We start from the raw sequence: 25781 nt of genomic DNA on the forward strand, positions 1-25781 counted from the left end.
TAATAGGACAGAAAAGGTAAATGACAAATTTGGAGGGGATGTGGGAAAAATGAGAAATTAATGGATTGTTGGAGGAGGTGTGAACTGATTGAACCATTCTGTAGAGCAATTTGGAACTATGCCCAAAGGGCTATAAAACCACCATACCCTTTGACCTAGCAATACCACTACTAAGTCTGTATCCCAAAAGAGATTTAAAAAAAGAAGAAAAGGACCTATATGTACAAAAATGTTTATAGCAGTTTTTTTTCCGATTGGGATGCCCATCAGCTGGGGAATGACTGAACAAATTGTGTATGTGATTATGATAGAATACTATTGTACTATAGGAAATGATGAACAGCATGCTCTCAGAGAAACCTGGAAAGGTTATATGAACTGATGCAAAGTGAAACATACTGTGTACAAAGTAACAGTGATATAGTAGGATGATCAGCTGTGAATGACTTAGCTATTCTCCACAATACGACCTAAAGGAACTCTGAAGGACTTATGAAAAATGCTATCCATCCCAAGACAAAGAAGAACTGATGGTGTTTGAATGCAGATTGAAGCAGACTTTTTTTTAAACTTTATTTTTCTTGAGTTTAAAATTTTTTTTTCACAATATGACTATTATGGAAATGTTTTGCATGACTACACATGTATAACTTATATCAAATTGCTTGCATTCTCAATGAGGAGTGATGGGGAGGGAGGAAGGGAGAGAATTTTGAATTCAAAGTTTTAAAAACGAATGTTAAAAATTGTTTTCACGTGTAACTGGGTAAAAATAAAGTATTAAATAAAATTTAAAAAACATCACGTCTACTTTCCAGTGGATTAAGTTGGCTATTGTGGTAACTGAAGATTTATATTAGAATAGTGTTATTTTATTTAGGCAGGAATAATTTCATCTTGAGAATTAAGTCTTTTAAATTATATGTGTGAATTTTTTATTAACAGCACTTTAGCAAAGTGCCTGGCACTTAATAAATACTTGTTGACTTGACTTTTATATAATTTATTAACTAGAATCAATTTCATGTTCTTATGTTTAATATTCATCTTGAATTGCAAATAATTACTCCTCTCCCCAAAGTTAAACCTCTTTAATATCCAAAGAGATGAACATCAGGACAAAACTAAGATGCTCCCACACAGCCATATGGCAAAAATGATAAAATTGGTGGGTAGTTCTACAAATTTGAGAGATATTTTTAGAAAATAATCTAGCATTATTTGATAAGTTAATGAAAATAATCATGCCCTTTGACCCAGTCAAAGTTCCTCTTTGGGGAATGCATCCTAAGAGTATTCATCAAAAAAGTACTAACTGAAAATTGTCGAAGTGTTCATAGCTGCTTATGTGTAAAAGTAAAAAATTGGAAACAACAAAGGTGTCTAATAGTAGGAAAATGTCTAGATAAAATGTGCTATATGTCATGATTATAGATTTAGAGCTAGAAGAAACCTTAGACGTCATGTAAGTCCAACTCACTGCACTTTTCATCCTGCCTTGGCAGCCTTATCACCCTGAAAGATCCCTTTGCTCCTGAGGGCCCTTATTCCAAGTGTGAGTTCCTCCTGGAACTTCCATTTTGAAGAAGGGCCCAAGTCGACTATATCCGTTTCTTCACTATTCCAGCTTTTCTCCTGAGTCTAGACTTCTCCATCTACCCCTCTGAGAATGCTTTTCTCTTTTTGCTTGTATTTATATTCTCAGTTCTTTGCACAGTTCTGGCACATAGTAAGTACTTAATAAGTATTTATTGACTTTTATTATTTTATGGATGAAACTCAGGCCCAGAGATTTTAAGTCCCTTTCCCAAGGTGATGTAGGTAGTAAGTGACAGAGCTGAGATTTAAACCCAGGTCCTTTGATTCCACATACAACACTTTTTCCACAGTACCACGAAGTTTAATGAGATATGATAATTCTTTTGAAAATAGTAAACTCAAAGAATGTGAAGAAATAAAGAAGGCTTTTTTTAAATTAAATAATGTGAAATGAAGAGAGCTGAATTAGCAGAAAAATATCTAAATTGACTTCTGATATACTAAAACAAAATGGACAAAGCCTAAATAAATAATAAATCATTGTGGTTATGTATTGAGATTCTATTCAATGTGTTTAAATTATTTTGTTAGTATTTGTAAAACTATTTAAAAAATCAAGCTTATAAAAATTTGTATAAAATTTCAAAAGAAAATTGCCTTAAACAGGTTTAGTGAAATTGAATATAAATTTCACTGAACCAACATTTACCTTCCGATTTTGTTTCCTACAGTATACCCTCCGGTGTGACCTGAGACGCTCTCTTTTGGCCAAGGACTTGACAAAGATATGTGAATTCATCATTCATTCTGCTGTAAGATATGGTCTGGGTGGTATTTGAAGATAGAAACTTTCCTATTATAGTCATTCAGTTCAGCACTTTTTTAAGTGTTTACTCTATGAGTTCATGGTGTTGTGAATAAAGAAAAGACTAGAAAAAATACTGACCTATATAGTTAGAATTTCCTCATTCATGAGTTCCCTGTTCTAATGAATTCATAGAGCCAGTACCTATCCCCTGTATTTAAGACACAGGTACTTAAGTATTTAAGGCATGGAGATATTTGGATACTTCTGCCTTTACCCTATAGTAAGATAGAGTAGGACTTTGTGAAGGAAGTGCTAAAGATACAAAGAGAAAAGAATAAAAGAAGTGTCCTCAGGGAGCTTATATCCTACGGGGGTAGAGGGGCTACATGTCACATTTTATAGTAATGTAATATACATATATAACCTACTTTGTATATGCCAAGCTGGAGACTCAGAGACTGATAAGACCCTCACCACTATTGCATTTATTCTAGAATGAATTTATGGTCAGATCAATCAATTCCACAACCACTTTTAAGTACCTGCTTGTACAAGTTACCATGGTAGATATTAAAGATACAAACAATACAAAAAAGTTCCTGTCATCAAGGAACTTATCTTCTACCTAAACTAGCCCATAGGACATTTGGGGGCTATTCCTGATATTATGGAATGTTGGCATGGATTGCTGTATTATCAAGTTCAACTCAGACACTCCCCAAAACTAGGACTCATAAGAAAGGAAATCAAGAGAAGCTATTTATACAACACTAGATTTCATTTATGTCTAAGTTCATGGCTAATTTATATCTCCTAGGTCTTCTTTTGGATTCTGAGTTACAACATTTTCTAGAATAGCTTGATTTTTCTTACATTATAAAAGAAGTAAAAAAAAAAATACCAGTACAACACCTCTCTCACCATAGGTGTTAGGGCCTTCTTAGTCATCAGCCATTTTTGTAATATAATCTTGAGGGGCACATTTTGGAGGGGAGTGTCTTAAAGATTTTTCGGTCCTCTCAAGTTCTATATTTAACTGGAAATGTGCCTTGAAGCATTTGATAGGTACTTCCTTTAGGGAGGAGGAGAATGTGTTGGAGGAAAGAAGAGCAGGCTGGAAAAAAGTGGATGAAAATCAAAAATAAATTACAACCACTTTTCAGTTTTGCCTGGGGGTAGCAAATTCCTAATTAGTAGCCAGATTCACAAACTTCAAATTCAGGTCTTACCAAATGTTCCTTCTTGCCCAGATTTTGTGCAGTGCCACTGTGGTTCAAGGAATTAGATTCCTGAGTTAGATTCCTGCCTCATATAAGGCAGCTTGGGACACCATGGAAAGAAGCAAAACCACTAGAAATTTGTCATTTTTAGATCATGTGAAAAATCCATTACATATAAGTGGCAAACTATAAATCTAGCATGATGAAACATTGTAAAGAAAAACAACTTTTTCATAGAGACCTTATGTTATTCTAGAATAACATCTGGAATCATCTTGATAGTTTAATGAAAGCGACATTAATGATGAAAGGTTAAAAAAAATTCAAGTAGGAGTGAGTGAAGCAGGTAGATGAACCAAAAGAAGTATCTAAAAGAGTCATCCAGTAGACCGTGCAACTTGCTTTTTTTGCTAGATCATCAACTATATCATGCACCCTAATTATAGATGTTTACCCAAGGCTCTGCCCTGAGCTGCCATCTTTTGTTTTTCTATATTCTCTTGGTAACCTCCATCCTACTTCTGTTATGCACAAAGATGGTCATACCCTTGATTTTACCATTACCAAACCTTATCTGACACTAATCTATAGGCTTTTCACCTTTCCCTCTGCCTTCCCTTAGTAAATCCAATTCTTTATCCTCGCTGTGACCTCCACTCATTTGACTCCTTAATTTCCTTCCAGGCCAGCTCCCCTGTACCAGCCACTCTTTCTTCTTTTCTCTTTCTTCACCCTTGGTGAACCTCCACAGAAGTTAGGGGACAGGCCCTCAGAGTACTCTTGTAAGGCAAAAATTTTGTATTTCCTTTCTCCCCACCCTGGGAATGTTATGAGCATAATTCTTCCTGACAGGTAATGAATATTGGTGATTGTGCAGGAAATTTCATCATCTAATGCTGTAGCCAATGATGTTCCTGGTGCCAATCCTGCTAGGGAATCATCTTTTTTTATTGAGAGATCCACTGTGAATTGTCAACATTTGGTAACACCCACCTCATGGACCTGATCATTTAGTCAGTACTAGGTTATTCCTAGTACTCTCCCAGATTCAGTCACTTAGAGAACTGTTAAAATTGTTTTATCTTTGTTATGTTTCTGTTTTAGTTTATCTCTTCCTCTTTTAATGCTGTCTATATCAAGTTTCTTGAACATCTGAAGTCAGGATTGAGGTGATAACAGCCCTAGAATCAGTTAACTTGTGGTTTGTTGTTGTTGTTGTGGCTGACTTTTCATGATCCCATTTGGGGTTTTCTTGGCAAAGATACTGGAGTGCTTTGCTTTTTCCTTCTCCAGCTCATTTTACTGATGAGGAACTGAGGCAGACAGGGTTAAGTGACTTGTCCAGGGTCACACAAGTGTCTGAGGCCAGATTTAAATTCAGGAAGACAAGTCTTCCTGACTCCAGGCCCAGTGCTCTATCTACTGTGCCACCTTGCTGCCCATAAGTAGTGGAAGGTCCTCTAAACTAATAGTGTCAAACTCAAATAGAAACAGATCCTTGTGGGTTGCATATAGACTTAGAAAACCATAAATTGACATCTGTATTCTATTGTATTTTTACTTTTTAAAAAAAAATTTCCCAATTATCTTTTAATCTTGTTCAGGCTCACTCAAGAATTTGGGGGGGCCATGAGTTTGACAGCTCTGCTCTAGAAGACCTTGAAAAGCTTTCAGCCAAGGTGTGGAGCTTCCTGAATAACCATTTCCTATGAATACTCATACTGAAGATCCATGTTCTAACTCAAGCTATGAAGCCTAATAGAACACAAGCCTCACCTGCATGGGGCAAGTGAGAGAAGGGTTAGGATATCTTTCCTAATACACTTCACTCCTTAGTTGAAATATCAGGGAGGGCCACAGTTCATAGTTCCAAAGTAAGAAGTTTGAAGAGAGACTATGTCCTTAGAGATAAGGATGTTGGCAAGGAAGAGGTGGAGGATTCTGAGGTGGTCAGGGGGGAGGGAATGAAACGAAGTATGGGGCTGGGGCTTTCCTGAAATTTAGCAAAACAGAGAGGAGGTCATCAATCAAGAGATCATAAGTCAGTTTCTTTTGTCAAAAATGTTATTCAGTGCCCACTATGTTTATTGACTCATAATTATATTTTTGTTTGTTTTTTTTAACTCTCTAAATACTGATGTTTTTTTAACTTAATTTTTAAATTCTGAACTTTAACACCAAAGAAAGAGCCTTTCTATATACACATCGGAACACAAGAATGAATTTTTAATGAAATTTTGAATCTGTATTTCACAACTAGATTTTTTAAAAATATGTAATACTTTTAAGATTTAATTAAATTTTCAGTTATGAATTCTGTCTCATCTACTTCCTTTCTCCCCTATACATTGACAAAGGAAGAAAACCAAAACCCATTACAAATATCCACATGTTACTTTCAAAACTCCTTATCTACTTCCTCCTGTTATACCATGGTCATTTTTTAATTTTAAATTTTATTTTTAATCTAAACTTAAACACCAAAAAATAAATTTCTGTACATAGCAGAACAGATTTTAGTGAAGCTATGAATCTATTTCATACCAACAAGCCTGATTTTTAAAAAAGCGTATAATAAATTCTACACATAATTTCAAAATTGTTTTTCTTTCAGAACTGTCTTCTCTTCGCTTGTATGTTTTTTAACTTTCAATTTTTTCCTATGAATTTAAACACCAAAAAAAGCATTTGCATACACAGAGCAGAAGAGAAAATGTGAATTCCATTTGAAACCATGAATTTGCATTTCAAAACCTTGCTTTAAAAAACAAACAATAAATTCCACATATTACTTTCAAAACTATCCTGTTTACTTTTGAACTTCCTCTCTTCTGGGTAGTTGAAAATGTTACAGTGTTCTTCTTTTGAGGGAAATAACTATTGATAAAAAATACCAAATTATACTCCTTTCCCAACCCTATTCCCCTTGGCAACCAAGAGAAAGAAAGGGGAAAAAAAAAAACCCATATAACAAATAAGTACCATCAAGCAAAACAGATCCATACGGTAGCCATAATATTCTAAAATTGAGTGCCTCTTTTTGCACCTAGTGTCCATATCACCTCTCTGTCAGGAGGTGGATAACATGCCTTATAATAGCTCCTCCAGAAACATGCTTGGTTAGTGCTTTGATCAGAGTTTTAAATCTTTTTATGTCTTTACAATGTTGTGCTTGCATAAATTATTTTCCTGGTCCTACTCACTTCACTCTGCATCAGTTCATGCTAGCTAGGATTCTCTAAAATTGTCTTTCATCGTTTCTTATGGGACAGTAATAATCTCTTACATGTATATATCACAATTTGTTGGCCTATTCCCCAGTTGTCCAAAAGGAAATCTAAGGTACACTTTTAGTTCTTCTCTTCCCTCACCCTCCTATCCCCTCCTGTTCAATTTGATGTATTTCTACATGAAATTGTGGTGGGGGAGGCGGAAATCCTCTTTTATCTGTTTTAGGTAAGAGTTGGCTATTTCCTCTTTCCCATCCTCTGTAGGTGTTTATCTAATGCCTACTCACTGATTCCAATTATAAAAAATAGCAAATTACTTTCCTTCCTTTTTTTTTCTACACTAGTATATTTAGTGTATTCCTCTTTTTACCCAACCTTTTCTTTTCCCTCTTCAAACCCTCCCAACAGGAGCAGTCAACTACCAGGATCTCAGTACCCTTTGAAGTCATTATGGTTCTGAAAGGACACTTGTTTTTTTCTCCTCCTATTAGAATGTTAGTTCTACACCACCATATAGCCCCTTCCAATTGCTCATATAAATTTACCTTGTCTAGGTTTTTCTGGATTCTTGTATTTCAGAGGTCCTGCTGTTCTTTTCACCAGAAATTCTTGAAAGTTCTCTATACCAATAAAAGTCCACTTTTCCCCCCTTGTAGGATTATAATCTATTTCTCAGACTAAATTATTCAGGTATCCTTGTTTATTCTAAGATCTTTATTAATAATAGATGCCTTCTAGGTGTTGTATGATCCTGACTATTCATTGTTAACATGATTTATTTCTCTCTGGCTGCCTAGAATATTTTTTCTTTGAAGTGGGAGCTAAGGATTTTGGAACTTTTCCTTTTGGAGTTTCTTTTGGGAGATGATTAATACATTTTATCTTCACTGTGTCTTCTGGCTATAGGCAGATTTCATTGATGATTTCTTGACATGTAGTGTTTTGGCTTTTTAAAACTTTAAAAATAAAAATTTTTAAAGTGTCCATTGATTCTTAAGTTTCTCTCTTTGACCTTTTTTAGAGGTCATTTGTATTTGATACCAGATAACTTGTATTTTCTTCCATTTTTTCCAATATTTTCATTTTGTTCTAATATTTTTTGTTGTTTCATGGTACCCTTGATTTCTCTTTGATCTGTTCTAGTTTTTGGGAGTCCATTTCAGGGGTTAGATTTTCTATTCTCTTTTCTAAGTCATTTATTTTTCTAATTCTTTCCTCTCTGTAGCATTTGTTTCATTTTTAAAATCACTTCACTTCTAGATGTTCATGTTGTCCTTGAAAATCCATATTTTCCTTTGAGTCTCTGCTTGCTGTTGTTATTCTCTCCTTTTTATAGATCTCTAAATTTGTGATAAGTTTTAATACTGGTTAGTATTGTCTTTGATTACTCATCTCTGCATTTTTAGTTCCTGAACTGGGGCTCTATACCAGGGCTGGGATACTGCTGAGGTTTGGAGTGAGGTGCCTCAGTCCTGTTTGGTCTTTCTGTGGGTCCCCTGGGTTCCTGGGATGACCTCCAACTCCTGAATTTAGGATCTCCTAGATCTTTGAGGTCCAGAGGGCTGTATCTTCGAGGGACTTTCTGCCTGTCAGGGCTGAGCATCAGGTATCATAGATTCCTTGGCTTGGAGTGGCTTGGTCTGAGAGCTGCTGTGTAGCACTGCTTGCTATCCATTGATCTATTGCTCCCACCCTGAGATTTTTTCAGGAGGATCTGTTCACTTTTTCTGCTTCTGGAACAGAGCATTTCAGGCTACTTGGTGTCTGATCTTACCAGGAGACTGCTTACCAGCAGCTGCTTTTGCTGGTAGTCCTCTTTCCTATTGATTTTAGGCTGACACTTCTTGCAGCTCTGGGATGGAAGAAGTCACTGTAGATTCTCATTGGATTTATTAATCATTCTTAGGTATCTTGTGAACTGCAGGGTTTTGCTGGAGTATGTATGTCAGTGCTTCTCCCAACTCTTGTTTTTAAAGAAAGGGGTCCTAATGTATGAGTACGAATATTTTGTAAGGCGTTTTTTAAAAATCACGCTGAAATCTATTCCTCCATGTTTCCCAATCATTTGTTCCTAGTTTTGCCCAATATGACCATGCACATTGAAGTCTAAACCTTCTTCTGTACAACTGCCCTTTAAATACTTGAAGAGAACTTTTATGTCCTACCTGTGCACCACACATAAAACTTCTTTTCTCTACGCTTCCTTTTCCTTTACTTGATCCTTAGGTTAACATGATTGTTTTGCATTCGCCAGTCTGGTTTCCTCTAGCTTCTTAGTGTTCTTCCTAAGATGTGGAAGCCAAAAGCAAACAGATAACCTCTATGTGGTGCAGTTAGGCCACAGTATAGTAGAACTTGCCTTCTTCCTAATGCTACATGTCTTTAAGATTGCAATAGCTTTTGGCTGTGTATTACACTATTAAACCAAGTTGAGTTTACCATCCATTAAAATTTCATATATCATTCACACTGCTCACCCATCTAGTACTTGCAGAGTGTGTGTGTACATATCTATATCTCTCTGTATATCACTTTAAGGTTTGCAAAGCAGCACAGTGAGTTCAAATCCAGCTTCAGACACTAAATGGCTGTGTGATCCTGGACAAGTCATTTAACCTCTTTTTGCCTTGGTTTCCTTATCTATAAAATGGGGTATATAATAATAGTAACCATCCCAAAGTTTTCTTGTAAGGATCACATGAGATAATAATTCTGAAGTGCTTAGGACAGTACCTGGCAAATAAGAGGAGATTTATAAATGTTGGCTACTTTTACTAATATTATCATCAGCATCATCATTATTATCATCTCATTTTTTTTTCTCACAACAACCCTGGGTGGTAGGTACTGTTATTCCCATTTTATAGATAAGGAACTTGAGGCAGGTAGAGGTTAATTAAGTAGCTTGCCCCTAGTAACAAAACTAGTAAGTATTTGAGGCTGGATTTGAACTGTGGTCTTTCCTGCTTCTCATTGCAGTGTTCTATCCAGTGTTCTGCCAGTTAGTTAATAAATATTTTCTAAGTACCTGCTATGTACTAGGCACTGTACTAAATGCTGAGAATAGAAAAAGAGGCAAAATACAGTCTTTGCCTTCAAGGAGCTCACAATCTAGTAAAAAAAGACAACAAGCAAACATGTATGAACAAGCTATATATAGGAAAACAGGAAATTATTAAAAAACGGAAGGCACTAGGATTAAGAGGGGTTGGAAAAGGCTTCCTGGAAAAGATGATGTTTTAGTTGGGACTTAAAGGAGATCAGGGAAGCCAGGAGGCAGAGATGAGAAGGGAGAGCATTCCAGGCATGGAGGAGAGACAGGAAACACCAGGAACTGAGAGACAGAATGTCTTATTCAGGGAGGTCAGTGTCACTGGATTGAAGAATATGGGGTGGGGAGTAAGGTGTAAGAAGACTGGAAAGCTATAAGGGGTTAAGTTATGAAGGGCTTTGAATGCCACAGAGATAGTTTTGTATTTGCTCCTGGAGATGATAGGGACCTATTAGGTTATTGAGTAGAGGGTTGACATGGTTGGACCTGCACTTTAGGAAAATGATTTTAGACTGAATGGAAAATGGATTGAAGCGGGGAAAGGTTTATATAGCAGGCAGACTCATTAGCAGACTTTGGAATAGTCCAAGCGTGAGGTGATGAGGGTCTTCGTCATGATGATGGTAGTATCAGAGAAGAGAAGGGAATGTCTTCTAGAAATGTTGTAAAGGTGAAATTGACACGCTTTGACAACAGATTGGCTATGTGGGAGTGAGAGATAGTGAGGAGCCCAGGATGACATCTAGATCGAAATCTGCAAATCTATTATGTACGACTTACTATTTATTTTAAATATGTTATAATAATAAGTTACCATGTAAATTTCTTTCCCCCCTTTTTTTCTTTCCCCTCCAGCCCACCATTGAGATGGCTCTCATTAGACACAAATATTTACATACATGTAAAATCATTCTATACATACTTTTTTTGTCACTTCTTTCTCTAGGTGTAGATGGTGTGTCTTCCTTCATATGTCCTTTGGAGTTAATTTGGGTATTTATAATAGATTTTTGAGAATCCTTGAGACAACAGGGAGATCAAATCAGTCAGTACTTAAAGAAATTAATTCAGACTATTCATTGAAAAAGACTGATGCTGGGAAAGATTGAAGGCAAAAGGAGAAAGAGATGGCAGAGGATGAGATGGGTAGATATGGAAGCAACGAACATGAGTTTGGACAGATTTTGGTAGATTGTGGAGGATAGAAGGGCCTGGCATGCCATTATGGTCCATGGGACACAACTGAATGACTGAACAGCTAAAGGAGATTTCAGAGGTACATGGAGGTGGTGTATTTGTGAGTGATGGCAGGATCAAAGATATGACCAACTTTGTCCGTGAGTGAAGTGCGGTAGAGGAATAGATCATGGGAAATGAGTTAGTTGAGAAACTGGGGATTAGGGTGTTTTAGGGAATATCAGTATGTATGTTGAAGTCCCTTATATGAGGCCAGGAATTGAGGAGAAGAGGAAGATTTTGTGCTGGGTACTGAACTCCTTGAGGAAGGAAGAGGAATGTCCTGGAGGTCTGTGGAAAACAGGTACCAGGATTTGGTTTGGGTGGATTGCATTGAACCTTAAATGAGGAGAGGTTACAGAGTGATGGTTGTTAGTGAAGAAGCTGGATATAGTAATGGGGAGCGATTGTGAGAAAATTCCTTGCATCAGTCTTTAGATCTGACTGGGTTTCTGGTTGGCATAACCCAAGTCCTTAGTTAAGGGTCTCTAAACAGCAGGTAGAGGTGGTCCAGTTTCCCAGCCATGAAGAGCTAGGTTCAAAAACTACAATAAGGTTTTCTCCCAATTCCTGCAGTTGAATAAAGTTTTGTCACAAGACAGAATTTGGATTACACCCATAATTGATTACAAAGGGAACTAAGCTAGCTCCAGGATTGAGTCACAAGATAGAATCAATATGGTTCACTCAGTTCCCACAAATTAACCATTTGCTGTTCTAATCTTCTCAATTCTGTCAGAGTAGATGAAATAGAAGCCAGTTATTCCATGTGACGAGTAATCTTTTGAACAATTTAATAAGATAAGAAATATTAAAATAATGAAACTATGTGTTTGTTGTTTACATAGGTTGGATACCAAACCCTTCTATAAGAAATTGATTAACAAATTTTTTTTTCTCTTTTACTACTTCCATTCTTTACTTAGAAGACTTAATTTGTTCAGAAACTATTCTATTTCATGTAAACAAAATTTGTCTATTTTATCTTTTGTATATGTCCTTATTCTTTTTTTTTTCTAAGAACACATTTCCTAACTACGGTTATGAAAGTTACTTGATTTATTTCTCTTCTAATTATAATTATACACTGCACTTGGGTTTTATATACAAACTCAGATTTGGAAGCTCTAATTGATAGTTTGGGCACAGTCATTACTAATTTAATTGTAACGATGAGATTTCTTTAAAAAAAATAGGTTTAGATTTGTGCATGTGACTTTAAGGAGTAAGTTCAAAATAGATATGTTCACAATAATGTTAAGATTATTTATGGACCTTGTTTTCATAGGAAGAAGACTACTATTTGCAGAATTCTTTATGTCCTAAACTAAAATTATTTGCTTTTACTTTCCAATTTTAGCCTCAGAAGGGCAAATCAACTCCAAGTCCTGTGGATTTTACAATTACACCTGAAACCTTGCAAAATGTTAAAGAGGTGAGTGTTTTTTAAAAATTACATTGCTATGAATTTGACTAACTGAAATGTCTTCCTTTGTACCATATCAAGGTGCCTGAAAAAATTAGTTCTATTTCTCTATAAGAGTGGTTTCAGTAATTGTCCGATACTACAAACTGTGAAGTTGCAAATTAATTTTGTTAAGATTTGATCATGCTAGATTTAATATTCCCTCTTGCTTTTTCTCACCTTTGCAAGTTTACTCGGGTAACCTCAAGTCATTTGGGACACAAGTCTGTTCTTGTGACTTGCATCTGACTCGCATCTCCACCTTTGTCTCATGACTTGTATCAACCCTTGACTTTTTACTTGTTCCTGCACCCTTGTAACTTCACCTCTCCACCACATTCTGTAGGAACTTACTTAACTGAAATGACAAGCTGATTCAGTCAGAGTGGTTGTAGTCAAATTCTCCAGATCCCGCATCTTATTTATGGTTAAGGGGGTTTCAGAAGAGGAGTTCCATGATATAATGTCAAGTCGATGTCAGAGTTTTTAACTTTCTAGCCAATCAGAAGGCACACCTATGTTGCTCAATTTTTTGCTGTCTTCCTGTTGAACAGCCCTTACTACGGGTCTTTGACTACTGTGGATTCATTGACCCAACTACTAGCCTAGCTAATGGGGCCGCTAGGTGGTACAGTGGATAACTGGGCCTGGAGTCAGGAAGACTTATCTCAGTGAGTTCCGATCTGGTCTCATAAACTTATTACCTGTGTGCAAGTCACTTAACCCTGTTTGCCTCAGTTTCCTCATCTGTAAAATGAACTAGAGAAGGAAATGGCAAGTCATTCCAGTATCTTTGCCAAGAAAACCCCAAATGGGGTCACGACTAAACAACAATAGTACAACAAAAAACAGTTAAAGCAGTGTAAAACAAGCCACAGCTAGGTGGCACAGTGGATAGAGGGCACATCTGTGGGGTTAGGAGGACTTGAGTTCAAGTCAGCCTCAGATACTTACTAGCTGTGTGACCCTGAGCAAATCAGTTAACCCTGTTTACCTTAGTTCCTCATCTTTAAAATGAGCTGCAGAAGGACATGGCAAACCACTCCAGTATCTTTGCCAGGAAAACCCCAAAAGGGGTCACAAAGAGTCAGATACAACTGAAAAACAATTAAACAACAACAAAAAGCCTAGCTAATAAATTGAACCTGCTCGGATCTTTGCTTCCTCAGTCTACCTTTATTTCCATCACGACAGTACAGTGGTTTATATTGATTATAGTGAGTGAATGGATAGCTGTTACATTTTGCTTTTGGAACTGTTCTCCTTGATGATTTTCATTGTGTTGTCAGTCTTGTTTTGGAAAACAAGGCAGGCGAGGGAAAAGGCCCCACATGTACAAAAATACTTTTAGCAGCTCTTTTTGTGGTGGCAAAGAATTGGAAATTGCTGGAATGCCCATCAATTGGGGAATGACTGTACAAGTTGTGCTATATGAATGTAATGGAATACTATTGTTCCATAACAAATGATGAGCAGGCAAATTTTAGAAAAACTTGGAAAAACTTACATGAACTGATGCTAAGTGAAGTGAGCAGAACCAGGACAACATTGTACACGGTAACAGCAACATTGTGCAATGACCAGCTTTGATAGACTTAGCTCTTCTCAGCAATGGAGTGATCTAAGATAGTTTGAAAAGGCTCATGGTGGAGAATGCTATCCATGTCCAGAGAAAGAACTATGGAATCTGAGTGCAGATTGAAGCATGCTATTTTCTCTCTTTTTTTTCTTTCTTGTGGTTTTTCCCTTTTGTTCCAATTCTTCTTTCACAACATGACTTTATTTAATATTTAATATGATTATTATAATTATCTCTCAACCTGTTATATGTCAGTTATTCTTGAGATATCTTAGATTTTCTTCTATTTCAACATTTTCATTTTCTAATCTTTTTGTTTGTTGACTTCCATTAAGTCTAATCTTAGACTTTTTAGTCTAAAAGCCCTCCCAGAGTTAGGGCCTCCTAGATCTTTGAAGTTTGGAATACTGTTTTACAGTACAAGATGCTTTGTATAGCATCTTTGGACAGAGTGCTAGGAATCTTGCAGACTTTAGGTGCTTGTGTTGTCTCAGTCTAAGTCCTGCTACACCTCTCTGATTACTACTATCTGGACCTTCCATGGTATCTACCCTGGGCTTTCTGATTTCTTGTAGGTTTTCTCTGGGGGCCTCCTCTATTACTGTTACTGTGTCACTCTGGACAAAGAGTCTTGAAGTCAACATGGGTCTCTAACCAATATCTGGTAACAATGGGAGATTACAAGGCTTTTTGTTTATGTTGGCAATTAAATAGCTCTTTTTTCTATCGTTTATGGGACTCCAGCTAATTTTTTTATGCAGTTCTGGGGTATTATAGGTCCTGTGGGGTTTCTCTTTATTTCTTGATCATTCTGTCTCTTGCAAATTGTAGGTTTGGGGAGAAGAGGTATGTGGGACCTGGGCATTCATTCTGCTGCTGTTTAAGCAGCTACTTTGGCCAAAAGACCTTCAAGGAACTTACATCAAATGAAGAGTTTCTCATTATATTTTCTCCATTTTAAATTTTTCTTTCTTTTTCCCTTAGAGAGCTTCCCTCCCCAAATTTCTCATCAGAGGACATCTCAACTCCACCAACTGTGTTATTACACAGCCGCTAACCGGGGAGCTGGTGGTTGAGTACTCAGAAGCTGCCATTAAAAACATAGAGCTGCAGTTGGTACGAGTGGAAACCTGTGGTAGGTCACTTCATTCTTGTTTGAGTGTTGCTTCTTGTTATTCTTTTATATTGAAAGGTTAATATGGCATATATGTAAAAAGTTAAGAGGATAGCCCTGTAGCACCATTTGTGGGGTTCTGAACTGATCCAACCATTTGGGAAAACAGTTAGAAATAGTGACTGAAGTGTCCATACCCTTTGATGCAGAAATAGCTCTGCTAAGCTTATGCCACAAAGATGTCAGTGATAAAAAGAAAGGCTCCATATACATCTAAGCAAAGAATGGGAAACAAAGTAGGTGCTCTTCATTTGGGAATGGCTAAACAAATTGTGGTATGTCTAGAAGGTATATCATCATGCTATTAAAAATGATGAATGTGATGTTTACAGTGATGTACTAGAAGAGGAGTTTTATGAATTGATACAAAGTGAAGTAAGCAGAACCAGGAAAGCAATGTACATAATGGCTATAACAATGAAAATGAAATGACAGTAACAAAACATCAAAGCTGAATGATATGAAATTCCAGTGACCAAGCTTGGTTCCAAAGAATAGAAAGGACAAGGCATCTCACCCTGGTTTTTACAGAAATAGGAGGATATGGGAGCATTTAATAATATATTTCATTTCAGGCTTTTTGATCGTTTTTCTGAACCTTTTTTCTTCTGTTTTTCAATTCTTTGTTTTGAAGGATGACTTTCTCAAAAGGAGGAGAGCGCTCTATGTCTACACACACATATGCATAAAACATATATAACATAACATGCATAACATACATATAAAATATAAATGGTATAAAATGAATAAAAACATTTAAAAAAAAGAATAATACATAAAATGAGTCTAAATTCATAAGTTAGGTGAATTTTCATTTTCCCTAGACATTACCTATAAAATATTACTTTATAAATTTGAATAATTAAAAGTGACAAAAAGTTTCATTCATATTCTTGCCATAAAGTGTCTTGTAAATAATTTCCTTTTCGCTGCTAACACTTTAAAGATTCAGATTTACATGTTTTCTGAGAAGGCCATAGAAAGCATACATTACCTCCAGTGACAAAAGACAAAGGACAGCAAGGACAAAATACAGTATAGTCACTATATCAGATATTTTTAATTGATTTTTCCTTGCTATAAGAGATGATGCAGTGGGAGATGATAGTAGCTATTAAAATGACTGCAAAAACAATGACATGAATAAAACATCTTTAAAAAAAATATATGTTTGAGGGGGTGGCTAGGTGGCATAGTGAATAGAGCACTGGGCCTGGAATCAGGAGGAACCAAGTTCAAATGTGGACACTAGCTGTGTGACTCTGGATGAGTCACTTAACTTTTTGCCTCAGTTTCCTCATCTGTAAAATGAGCTAGAGAAAGAAATGGCACACCACTCCAGTATCTTTGCCAAGAAAACCCTAAATGGAGTCATGAGGAGTCACACATGACTGAAATGACTGAATAGCGAACAGCAACATCTGAGGAAAGTAGATTTGTGTTTTTTGGCTTCAAGAAAAGAACTCTATTCTGGGAGCCAGGATGGCAGAATAAGCAGGAAATTGCCTGAATTTTCCCCCATTCACCTACAAACAACTATAAAAGAGCACCCCAAAACAAATTCTGGAACATCAGAAACAACAAAAAGATGGAGCGAAACAATTTTTTAGCTGAAGACAACTTGGAAGGTAGCAGGAAAGGTCTGGCTCATGTAAAGGAAAATGCAGTCTGGGGCAGGCAGTATCCTGGCAAGCCAGCATCAGGCCCTGCCTCAGCAAGCTAGTGAGAGTCCCTGAGCCCAAGTGCAGGTCAGTGACCTAGGTCCCACCACCTTTTGCAACAGCAGGCTAATGGCTAGCCCCACCCACCCTCACAGTCCAGGTGTAGCACCAACCCCCCACCCCCACCCCCAAACTGAGTCCCAGCACAACACCAGGCAAGCAACCAGGCTTTCCTGTGGCCCTGGTGTAAAATCAGCCCCTGCTAGGTCCCAAAACAATACCAGGGGAGCAGTTAGACCACCCGCTACTGCCCTTGGCAGGGGGCCTCAGCATAGCACCAGGCAAACTGCAAAACCCCCCCCCCCACCTCCAGCAGAGCACCAGGCTTCCCATGGGCTGCAGTGCAACACCAAGCAAGCAGCCAGGGCCTACAGCTCCAGTGCAAGAAGCTTGAGGCAGTACCCTTTCTGCCCCAGGAGCAGAGCTAAACTTTAAAAGTAACAAAATAGGCTGGAAAAGATGAGCAAAGAACAGAAAAAGAACCTGACCATAGAAAGTTATTATGGTGACAGGGAAGATCAAGACACAAACTCAAAAGAAGACACCAGCATCAAAACATCTATATGCAGAGCCTCAAAGTAAAATATGAATTGGTCTCAGGCCCAAAAGGAACTCTTGGAAGAGCTCAAAAGGGAATTTAAAAATCAAATAAGAGAGGTAGAGGAAAAATTAGGAAAGAAATGAGAATGATGCAAGAGAATCATGAAAAAGAGTCAATAGCTTGATAAAAGCAAAAAAAAAAAATGGAAAAAGATGTACAAAACTGAAGAAGAGAACTCCCTAAAAAGTAGAATTAGCCAAATGCAAAAGGAGGTAAAAAAGCCAATTGAAAAAAATATCTCCTTAAAATATAGAATTGAACAAGTAGAAGCTAATGACTCCATGAGACATCAAGAAATCAATCAAACAAAATCAAAAGAATGAAAAAATAGAAGAAAATGTGAAATATCTCATTAGAAAAACAATTAACCTGGAAAATAGATCCAGGAGAGATAATTTAAGAATTATTGGACTGCCTGAAAACCATGATCCAAAAAAGGACCTGGACATCATACTTCAAGAAATTGTCAAAGAAAATTGCCCTTATATTCTAGAATCAGAGAGTAAAATAGACATTGAATGAATCCCCCAGTCACCTCCTGAAAGAAATCCCAAAATGAAAACTCCCAGGAACGTTATAGCCAAATTCCTACACTCCTGGGTCAAGGAGAAAATTTTGCTAGCAGCCAGAAACAAACAATTCAAATAGCTTGGAGCCACAGTCAAGATTTCACAGTATTTAGCTTCAACATTAAAGGATAAGAGGATATGGAATATGATATACCTACTGAGTGAGACTGAGTATAATCCTTCAGGGGGAATAATGGCCATTCAGTGAAATAGGTAGCTTTCAGGCCTTCCTGATGAAAAGACCAAAGCTGAACAAAAAAATTGATTTTTAATTTCAAGACTTGAGAAGCATAAAAAGGTAAAAAGAAATGAGATAAGGGATTCAATAAGGTTAAACTGTTTACGTCCCTACACGGGAAGATGATACTTGTAATTCTTAAAAACTGTTAGTGCCATTAGAAGGGAGTATACATAGAGAGGATGGGTATAAGGGGACTTTGAGTGGATGATATAAATAAAACACAATAAAGGGGGAAGAAAGGATTACACTGGGAGCAGAAGAAAAGAAGAGATAGAATGGGATAAATTACCTCACATTAAGAGGTATGAAACATGGGGGGAAGATGGGAAATTGGTAAGCGACATGGTGTGCATTGCTTGAACCTTACTCTCATTCAGAATTGGCTCAAAGAGAATAACATATACGATCAGTTGAGTATAGAAATCTGTCTTACCCTACAGAAAAGTAAGAGGGGAGGAAGTTAAGCAAATGGGGGGGTTGCTGATGGAAGGATGGGCAGATTGGGGGAGGCAGTGGACAGAAGCAAAACACTAGTGACAAGAGAAAGGATGAAAGGAGAGAGAGAAAGAGAGAGTGAGAGAGCGTGCAGAATAAACAGGAGGAAAAATATGATAAAGGGAAGCACACAGTAATCATAACTGCGAATGTGAATGGGATGGAGTTAACCATAAAATGGAAGCAGATAGTGGAGTGGATTAAAAACCAAAATCCTACAATATGTTGTTTATAAGGAACACACTTGAAGCAGAGAGAGCCACACAGAATAAAGGTAATGGGCTTCAGCTGACATTAAAAAAAAAGCAGGGTTAGCAATCATGATCTCAGACAAATCAAAAGCCAAAGTAGATCCAATTAAAAGAGACAAGGAAAGAAACTAAATCTTGCTAAAAGGCACCATAGAGAGTGAAGTTATATCAATACTAAATATATATGGATCAAGTGGTATAGTATTGAAATTCTTAAAGGAGAAGTTAATTGAGTTACAGGAAGAAATAGACAGTAAAACTGTATTAGTGGGGGATCTCAACTGTCCCCTCTCAGAACAAGATAAATATAACCACAAAATAAACAAGAAAGAAGTTAAGGAGGTAAATAGAATTTTGGAAAAGTTAGATATGACAGACCTCTGGAGAAAATTGAATGGGGATAGAGAAGATTGTACCATTTTTTCCACAGTACATGGTACCTTCACAAAAACTGACTATGTATTAGGGCATAACAACCTCAAAAAAATGTAGAAAAGCAAAAATATTATATGGATCCTTTTCAGATCATAATGCAATAAAAATTACATTCAGTAAAGGGCAGCTGAAAGATTAAAAATTAATTGGAAACTAAATAATCTAATCCTGAAGAATAAGTGGGTCAAATAATAAATCATAGAAATAATAAATAATTTCCTTAAAGAGAATGACAACAATGAGACACCATACCAAAATTTATGGGATGCAGCTAAGGCAATACTTGGGGGAAATTTTATTTACCTAAACTCTTACATCATTAAGGTAGAGAAAGAGCAGATCAGTTGGGCATTCAATTAAAAAAACAAAACAAAAAACAAATTAAAAATCCCCAGTTAAATACCAAATCAGAAAACCAAAGGCAAAATTAGTAAAATTGAAATTAAGAAAATGATTTAGCTAATAAATAAAACTAGAAGCTAGGTTTATGGAAGAAAAAAAACCATAGTAAGATACATAGACCATTGGTTAATTTGATTAAATAAAAAGGCAACCAAATTTCCAGTATCAAAAATGGAAATGGTGAATTCACCACTAATAAAGAAGAAACTAAAGCAATTATTTGAATATGTTTTGCCCAATTGTGTGCCAATGAACCTGACAATTAAACAGAATTGACAAATTTTTGTGAAAATTGCCCAGATTAACAGAACAGGAAATAAAATACTTCAATAACCCTATCTTAGAAAAAGAAATTGAATAAACTATCAGTGAACTCCCTAAGAAAAAAATCCTCAGGGCTGGATGGATTCACAAGTGAATTCTACCAAACATTTAAAAAACAATTCCAATACAATATATATACAGTTTCAAAAAAATATGTGAAGTCCCACCAGATTCCTTTTGACACCAAAATGGTGCTGTTACCTAAACCAAGAAAAGCAGAAATGGAGAAAGAAAACTTTAAGCCAATTTCCCTAATGAATATTGATGCAAAATTTTTAGATAAAATACTAGCAAAAATATTACAGCAATTTATCACCAGGATGATACGTTATGACCGGGTGGAATTTATACCAGGAATGAAGAGCTGGTTCAATATTAGGAATTTTGCTGATAGCATGATTGGCCATGTCAGTAATAAAACCAACAAAAATCTTTATGTGTTTATCTTATAGTTGCAGAAGAGGTGTTTAACAAAATACAGCTCTCGTTTCTAGTAAAAACACTAGGGAGCACAGGAATCAATGGAGTTTTCCTTAAAATGATATGTAGTATCTATCTAAAACTATCAGCAAGCATTATTTGTAATGGGGATAAGCTAAAAGCTTTGCCAGTAAGATCAGGGGTGAAGCAAGAATTCACATTATTATCACCATTATTCAGTATTGTTCTAGAAGTATTAGCTCTAGCAATAAGAGAAGAAAAATAAATTGAAGGAATTAGAATGGGCATTGAGGAAATAAAAATACCACCCTTTGCAGATGATATGGTGGTATACTTAGAAAATTAACTAAAAACTACTTGAAATAATTAACAACATTAGCAAAATTGTAGGATATAAAATAAACCCACATAAACCATCAGCATTTCTACATATTGCCAACAAAGGCCAGCCACAAGAGGTAGAAAGAGAAATTCTATTTAAAATACTAGACAGTATGAAATACTTGGGAGTCTACCTGCCAAGACAAACCCAGGAACTATATGAACACAATTACAAAACACTTTTTATCAGCTCTGAACAATTGGAAAAATGTCAATTGCTTATAAGGAGGTCAAGCCAATATAATAAAAATGACAGTTTTGCCTAAATTAATTTACTTATTTGGTGCCATACCAATCAGACTACCAAAAAATACTTTATAGAGCTAGAAAAAAATAATAATGAAATTTATCTGGAAGAACAAAAGGTCAATATTATCCAGTGAATTCATGAAAAAATAATGCAAAGGAAAGTTGCCTTGCTATGCTGGATCTCAGACTGCATTATGAGGCAGTAATCATCAGAATTATCTGATATTGGCTAAGAAACATAGTGGTGGATCAGTGGAATAGATTAGGTCACTCAAAACACATTAATAAATAACCATAGTAACTTAGGGTTTGATAAACCCAAATCATCAGCTTCTGGGATAAGAACTTATTATCTGAGAAAAACTGCTGAGAAAACTAAAAAATAATATGGCAGAACTAAGTATAGACCAATATCTTACACTGTATACCAAAATAAGGTCAAAATGGGTGCACAATTTAGACATAAAGTGTGATACTATAAGCAAATTAGATTTACCTGTCAGATCTATGGAGAACTGAAGAGTTTATGACCAAAAAAGAGATAAAGAACATTATGAATTACAAAATGGATAATCTTTATGACATCAAATTAAAAAGTTTTTGCACAAACAAAGCCAATGCAACCAAGATTAGAAGGGAAACAAACACCTGGGAAACAATTTTTACGGCCAGTATCTCTGATAAAGGCCTCAGTTCTAAAATATCTAGAGAACTGAGTCAAATTTATAAGAATACAAGTCATTCTCCAATTGATAAAAGGTCAAAGGATATAAGCAGGCAGTTTTCAGATGAAGAAATTAAAGCTATCTATAGCTATAAGAAAAAATGGTCCAAATCACTATTGATTAGAGAAATGCAAATTAAAACAACTCTGAGGTACCACCACAGGAAAATGATATATGTTGGAGATATGGGAAAATTGGAACACTAATGCATTGTTGGTGGAGTTATGAAGTGATCCAGTCATTCTGGAGAGCAGTTTGGAACTATGCCCAAAGGGCTATAAAACTATGCATACCAGAAAGTTACAGCACAATTAAGCTTATGAAAAAAATGGAGATGTCGTGTTTTATAAATGTATGTAAAATATTTATATGAATTGTGAAATGGAAACTTAAAATGTGATTGTTAAAAAAAAACCACTTTATCCTTTGAGTATTCATGGTAGAGTCGTCTGAAAGATACTTTATGTTCTGGGCTACTTTCTCACTGAATTTGAAATGGGGTTGAGGTAGCTAGAAAGAAACGCTTGGCCTCACTGGGGTTGGATAATTAATCTGCTTTGGTAGTAAAGGACTATTGTTGGCTGGAATGTCCTTAGAGCTTTTGTTTTGTGATATTCATTTATGGAAGTATTTTTTTCTTGCATTAAAGTTTCTGAAACTTGAAAAAAGAAAACTGTGCATACCCTTTGATCCAGCAATACCCTTTCTAGATTTGTATACCAAAGAGATCATGAAAATGGGTAAAGGACCCACATGTACAAAAATAATTAATTCAGCTCTTTTTGTGGTAACAAAGAATTGGAAATTGAGGGGATGCCCATCAATTGGGGAATGGCTGAACAAGTTGTGGTATATGAATGTAATGGAATATTATTGTTCCATAAGAAATGATGAGCAGGGGGCAGCTAGGTGGTGCAGTGAGTAGAGCACTGGCCCTGACTGGAGTCAGGAGGATCTGAGTTTGAATACGGCCTCAAACACTTGACACATTTACTAGCTGTGTGACCTTGGGTAAGTCACTTAGCCCCAATTGCCTTGCCTTCCCCCCTAAAAAAAAAAAAGAAATGATGAGCAGGCAAATTTCAGAAAAACCTGGAAAGACGTACACGAACTGATGCAGAGTGAAGTGAGCAGAACCAGGAGAACATTGTACACAGTAACGGCAGCATTGTGTGATGACCCTCTTTGATAGATTTGGCTCTTGTCAGCAATGCAATAATATAGACAGTTCTAAAGACTCTTGATGGAAAATGCTGTCCACATCCAGGGAAAGAACTGTGGAGTCTGACTGCAGATCAAAGTATACTATTTTTTTTTGTTGTCTATTTTTTCTTTCTCGTGTTTTTTCCCTTTGGTTCTGATTCTTCTTTACAACATGACCAATGTGGAAATATGTTTAATATGACTGTACATATATAATGCCTATATCAAATTACATGAGGTCTTGGGAGGGGAGAGAGGGGGGAAAATTCAGAATTCAAAATCTTATAAAAGTGAATGTTGAAAACTAAAAGTAAATAAATTGATGTAAAAAAACCAAATAAGGTCAAAATAGGTACATGATTTAGACATAAAGGGTGATACCTTAAGCAAAGTAGGAGAGCAAGAAATAGTTTACCTGTCAGATCTATGGAGAAGGGAAGAATTTCTGACCTAATAAGAGATAGAGCATTACAAAATGTAAAATGGATAATTTTGATTATATTAAAATTAAAAGTTTTTGCATAATCAAAACTAATGCACCCAAGATTAGAAGGAAAGCAGAAAGCTGGGAAACAATCTTTACAGCAAGTGTCTCTGATAAAGGCCTCACTTCTCAAATATATGGAGAGCTAAGTCAAATTTATACGACTGCAAGCCATTCCCCAGTTAATGGTCAAAGGATACAAACAGGCAGTTTTCAGATGAAGAAATCAAAGCTATCTATAGTCATATGAAAAAAATGCTCTAAATCACTATTGATTAGAGAAATGCAAATCAAAACAACTCTGAGGTACCACTTCACATCTATCCTTGGGTAATATGACCAAAAAGGAAAATTATAAATGTTGGAGAGGATGTGGGAAAATGGAGACACTAATGCACTGTTGCACTTGTGAACTGGTCCAGCCATTCTGGAGAGCAGTATGGACCTGTGCCTGAAGGACAATCAAACTGTGCATACCATTTGATCTAGCAGTGCCATTACTAGATCTCTACCCCAAAGAGATCGTAAGAAAGAAAGATCTATTTGTACAAAAATATTTAATAGCAGCTCTTTTTGTGGTGACCAAGAATTGGAAATTGAGGTGATACCCATCAATTGGAGCTAAACAAGTTGTGCTATATGAATGTAATGGAATACTAGTGTGCTATAAGAAATGATAAGCAGGGTGATTTCAGAAAAACCTGGAAAGACTTACATGAACTGATGCAAAGTGAAGTGAGCAGAACCAGAAGAACATTGTACAGCAACACTGTGTTATGATCAACTATGAATGACTTAGCTCTTCTCAGCAATACAGTGGTCCAATACAATTCCAAAGGACAGTTCCAGAGAAAGAACTGGTGGAGTTTGAATGCAGATCAAATCATATTATTTTTATTTTTTTATTTGTGGTTTTTCTTTTTCCTTTTTCTTCTTTTACAACATCTCTAATGTGGAAATGTTTTATATCATTGTACATGTATAACCTGTATAGCATTGCTTACTATCTTAGGGGGAGATAAGGGAGGAAAGGAAAAATTTGGAACTCAAAATTTAAAAAAAAAAGAATGTTAAAAATTATCTTTATGGGGGGCAGCTAGGTGGCGCAGTCAGTAGAGCACCGGCCCTGGAGTCAAGAGGACCTGAGTTCAAATCCGGCCTCAGACACTTGACACAAGTACTAGCTGTGTGACCTTGGGCAAGTCACTTAACCCCAATTGCCCTGCCAAAAAGCAAAAAAAAAAAAAATTATCTTTACGTGTAATTAGAAAAATATAAGATACTGTTGCGGGGCGGGGAGGGGACAAAAAAAGAGAGAAGAACTCTGTTAAAAAAAATCTTTTATTTGTCCATGAATTTTGGTAAACAAATTAGAGAAAAAAATGGGATTTTATTTAGAGATTTTATACTGCTTAAAGTGTTTCAATACCTTCTTGTTTCTAGTTTTAATTTTGTTATTTTCTCCTTTCTCAAGGTTGTGCAGAAGGATATGCCAGAGATGCCACAGAGATTCAGAATATTCAGATTGCTGATGGTGATGTTTGCAGGAGTCTTTCTGTTCCCATATATATGATATTCCCCAGACTTTTCACTTGTCCTACCCTTGAAACTACCAATTTCAAAGTTGGTAAGTTTGTGTCTTTAACTTTAAAGCTTGTATGAACTTTTTTTTTAAAGAAAGTGAGGTTGTTGTGATCATATGTACACATAGTAGATGTACCATATTATTATCATCATTAGCTTCTTACATTTAAAAAATCTCTGTTACTCTTTCTTCAGTGGATCCATGATCTCATTGTCATTCCTTCCACTGCTATAAGTCACATTTATCTTTGTCTTCTTTGGCTATTTTCCATATCCTGCCATCAATCCTCCATAGAGGACCTGCCCAAAATTCTGAAGGTTTTTCTTTGTTTTCAAATATTTCATGCATACCACTGCAGTACTTGAGTTGTC

At 36.2% G+C, this 25781-nt stretch overlaps 1 protein-coding gene across 1 annotated transcript in view; it reads left to right on the forward strand.

The window, feature by feature from the left end:
* The window catches only part of VPS26C (VPS26 endosomal protein sorting factor C), a 68451-nt gene that overhangs the window by 39488 nt on the left and 3182 nt on the right, over positions 1-25781 (forward strand). Inside the window, exons 4-7 of the mRNA XM_036747643.1 lie at positions 2271-2351; positions 12446-12520; positions 15114-15264; positions 25300-25452. Of these exons, the coding sequence (XP_036603538.1) occupies positions 2271-2351; positions 12446-12520; positions 15114-15264; positions 25300-25452 (460 nt within the window). The remainder of the gene's footprint in view (positions 1-2270; positions 2352-12445; positions 12521-15113; positions 15265-25299; positions 25453-25781) is intronic.

Source organism: Trichosurus vulpecula, chromosome 2, assembly GCF_011100635.1.
Source record: "Trichosurus vulpecula isolate mTriVul1 chromosome 2, mTriVul1.pri, whole genome shotgun sequence".
Taxonomy (NCBI): Eukaryota; Metazoa; Chordata; class Mammalia; order Diprotodontia; family Phalangeridae; genus Trichosurus; species Trichosurus vulpecula.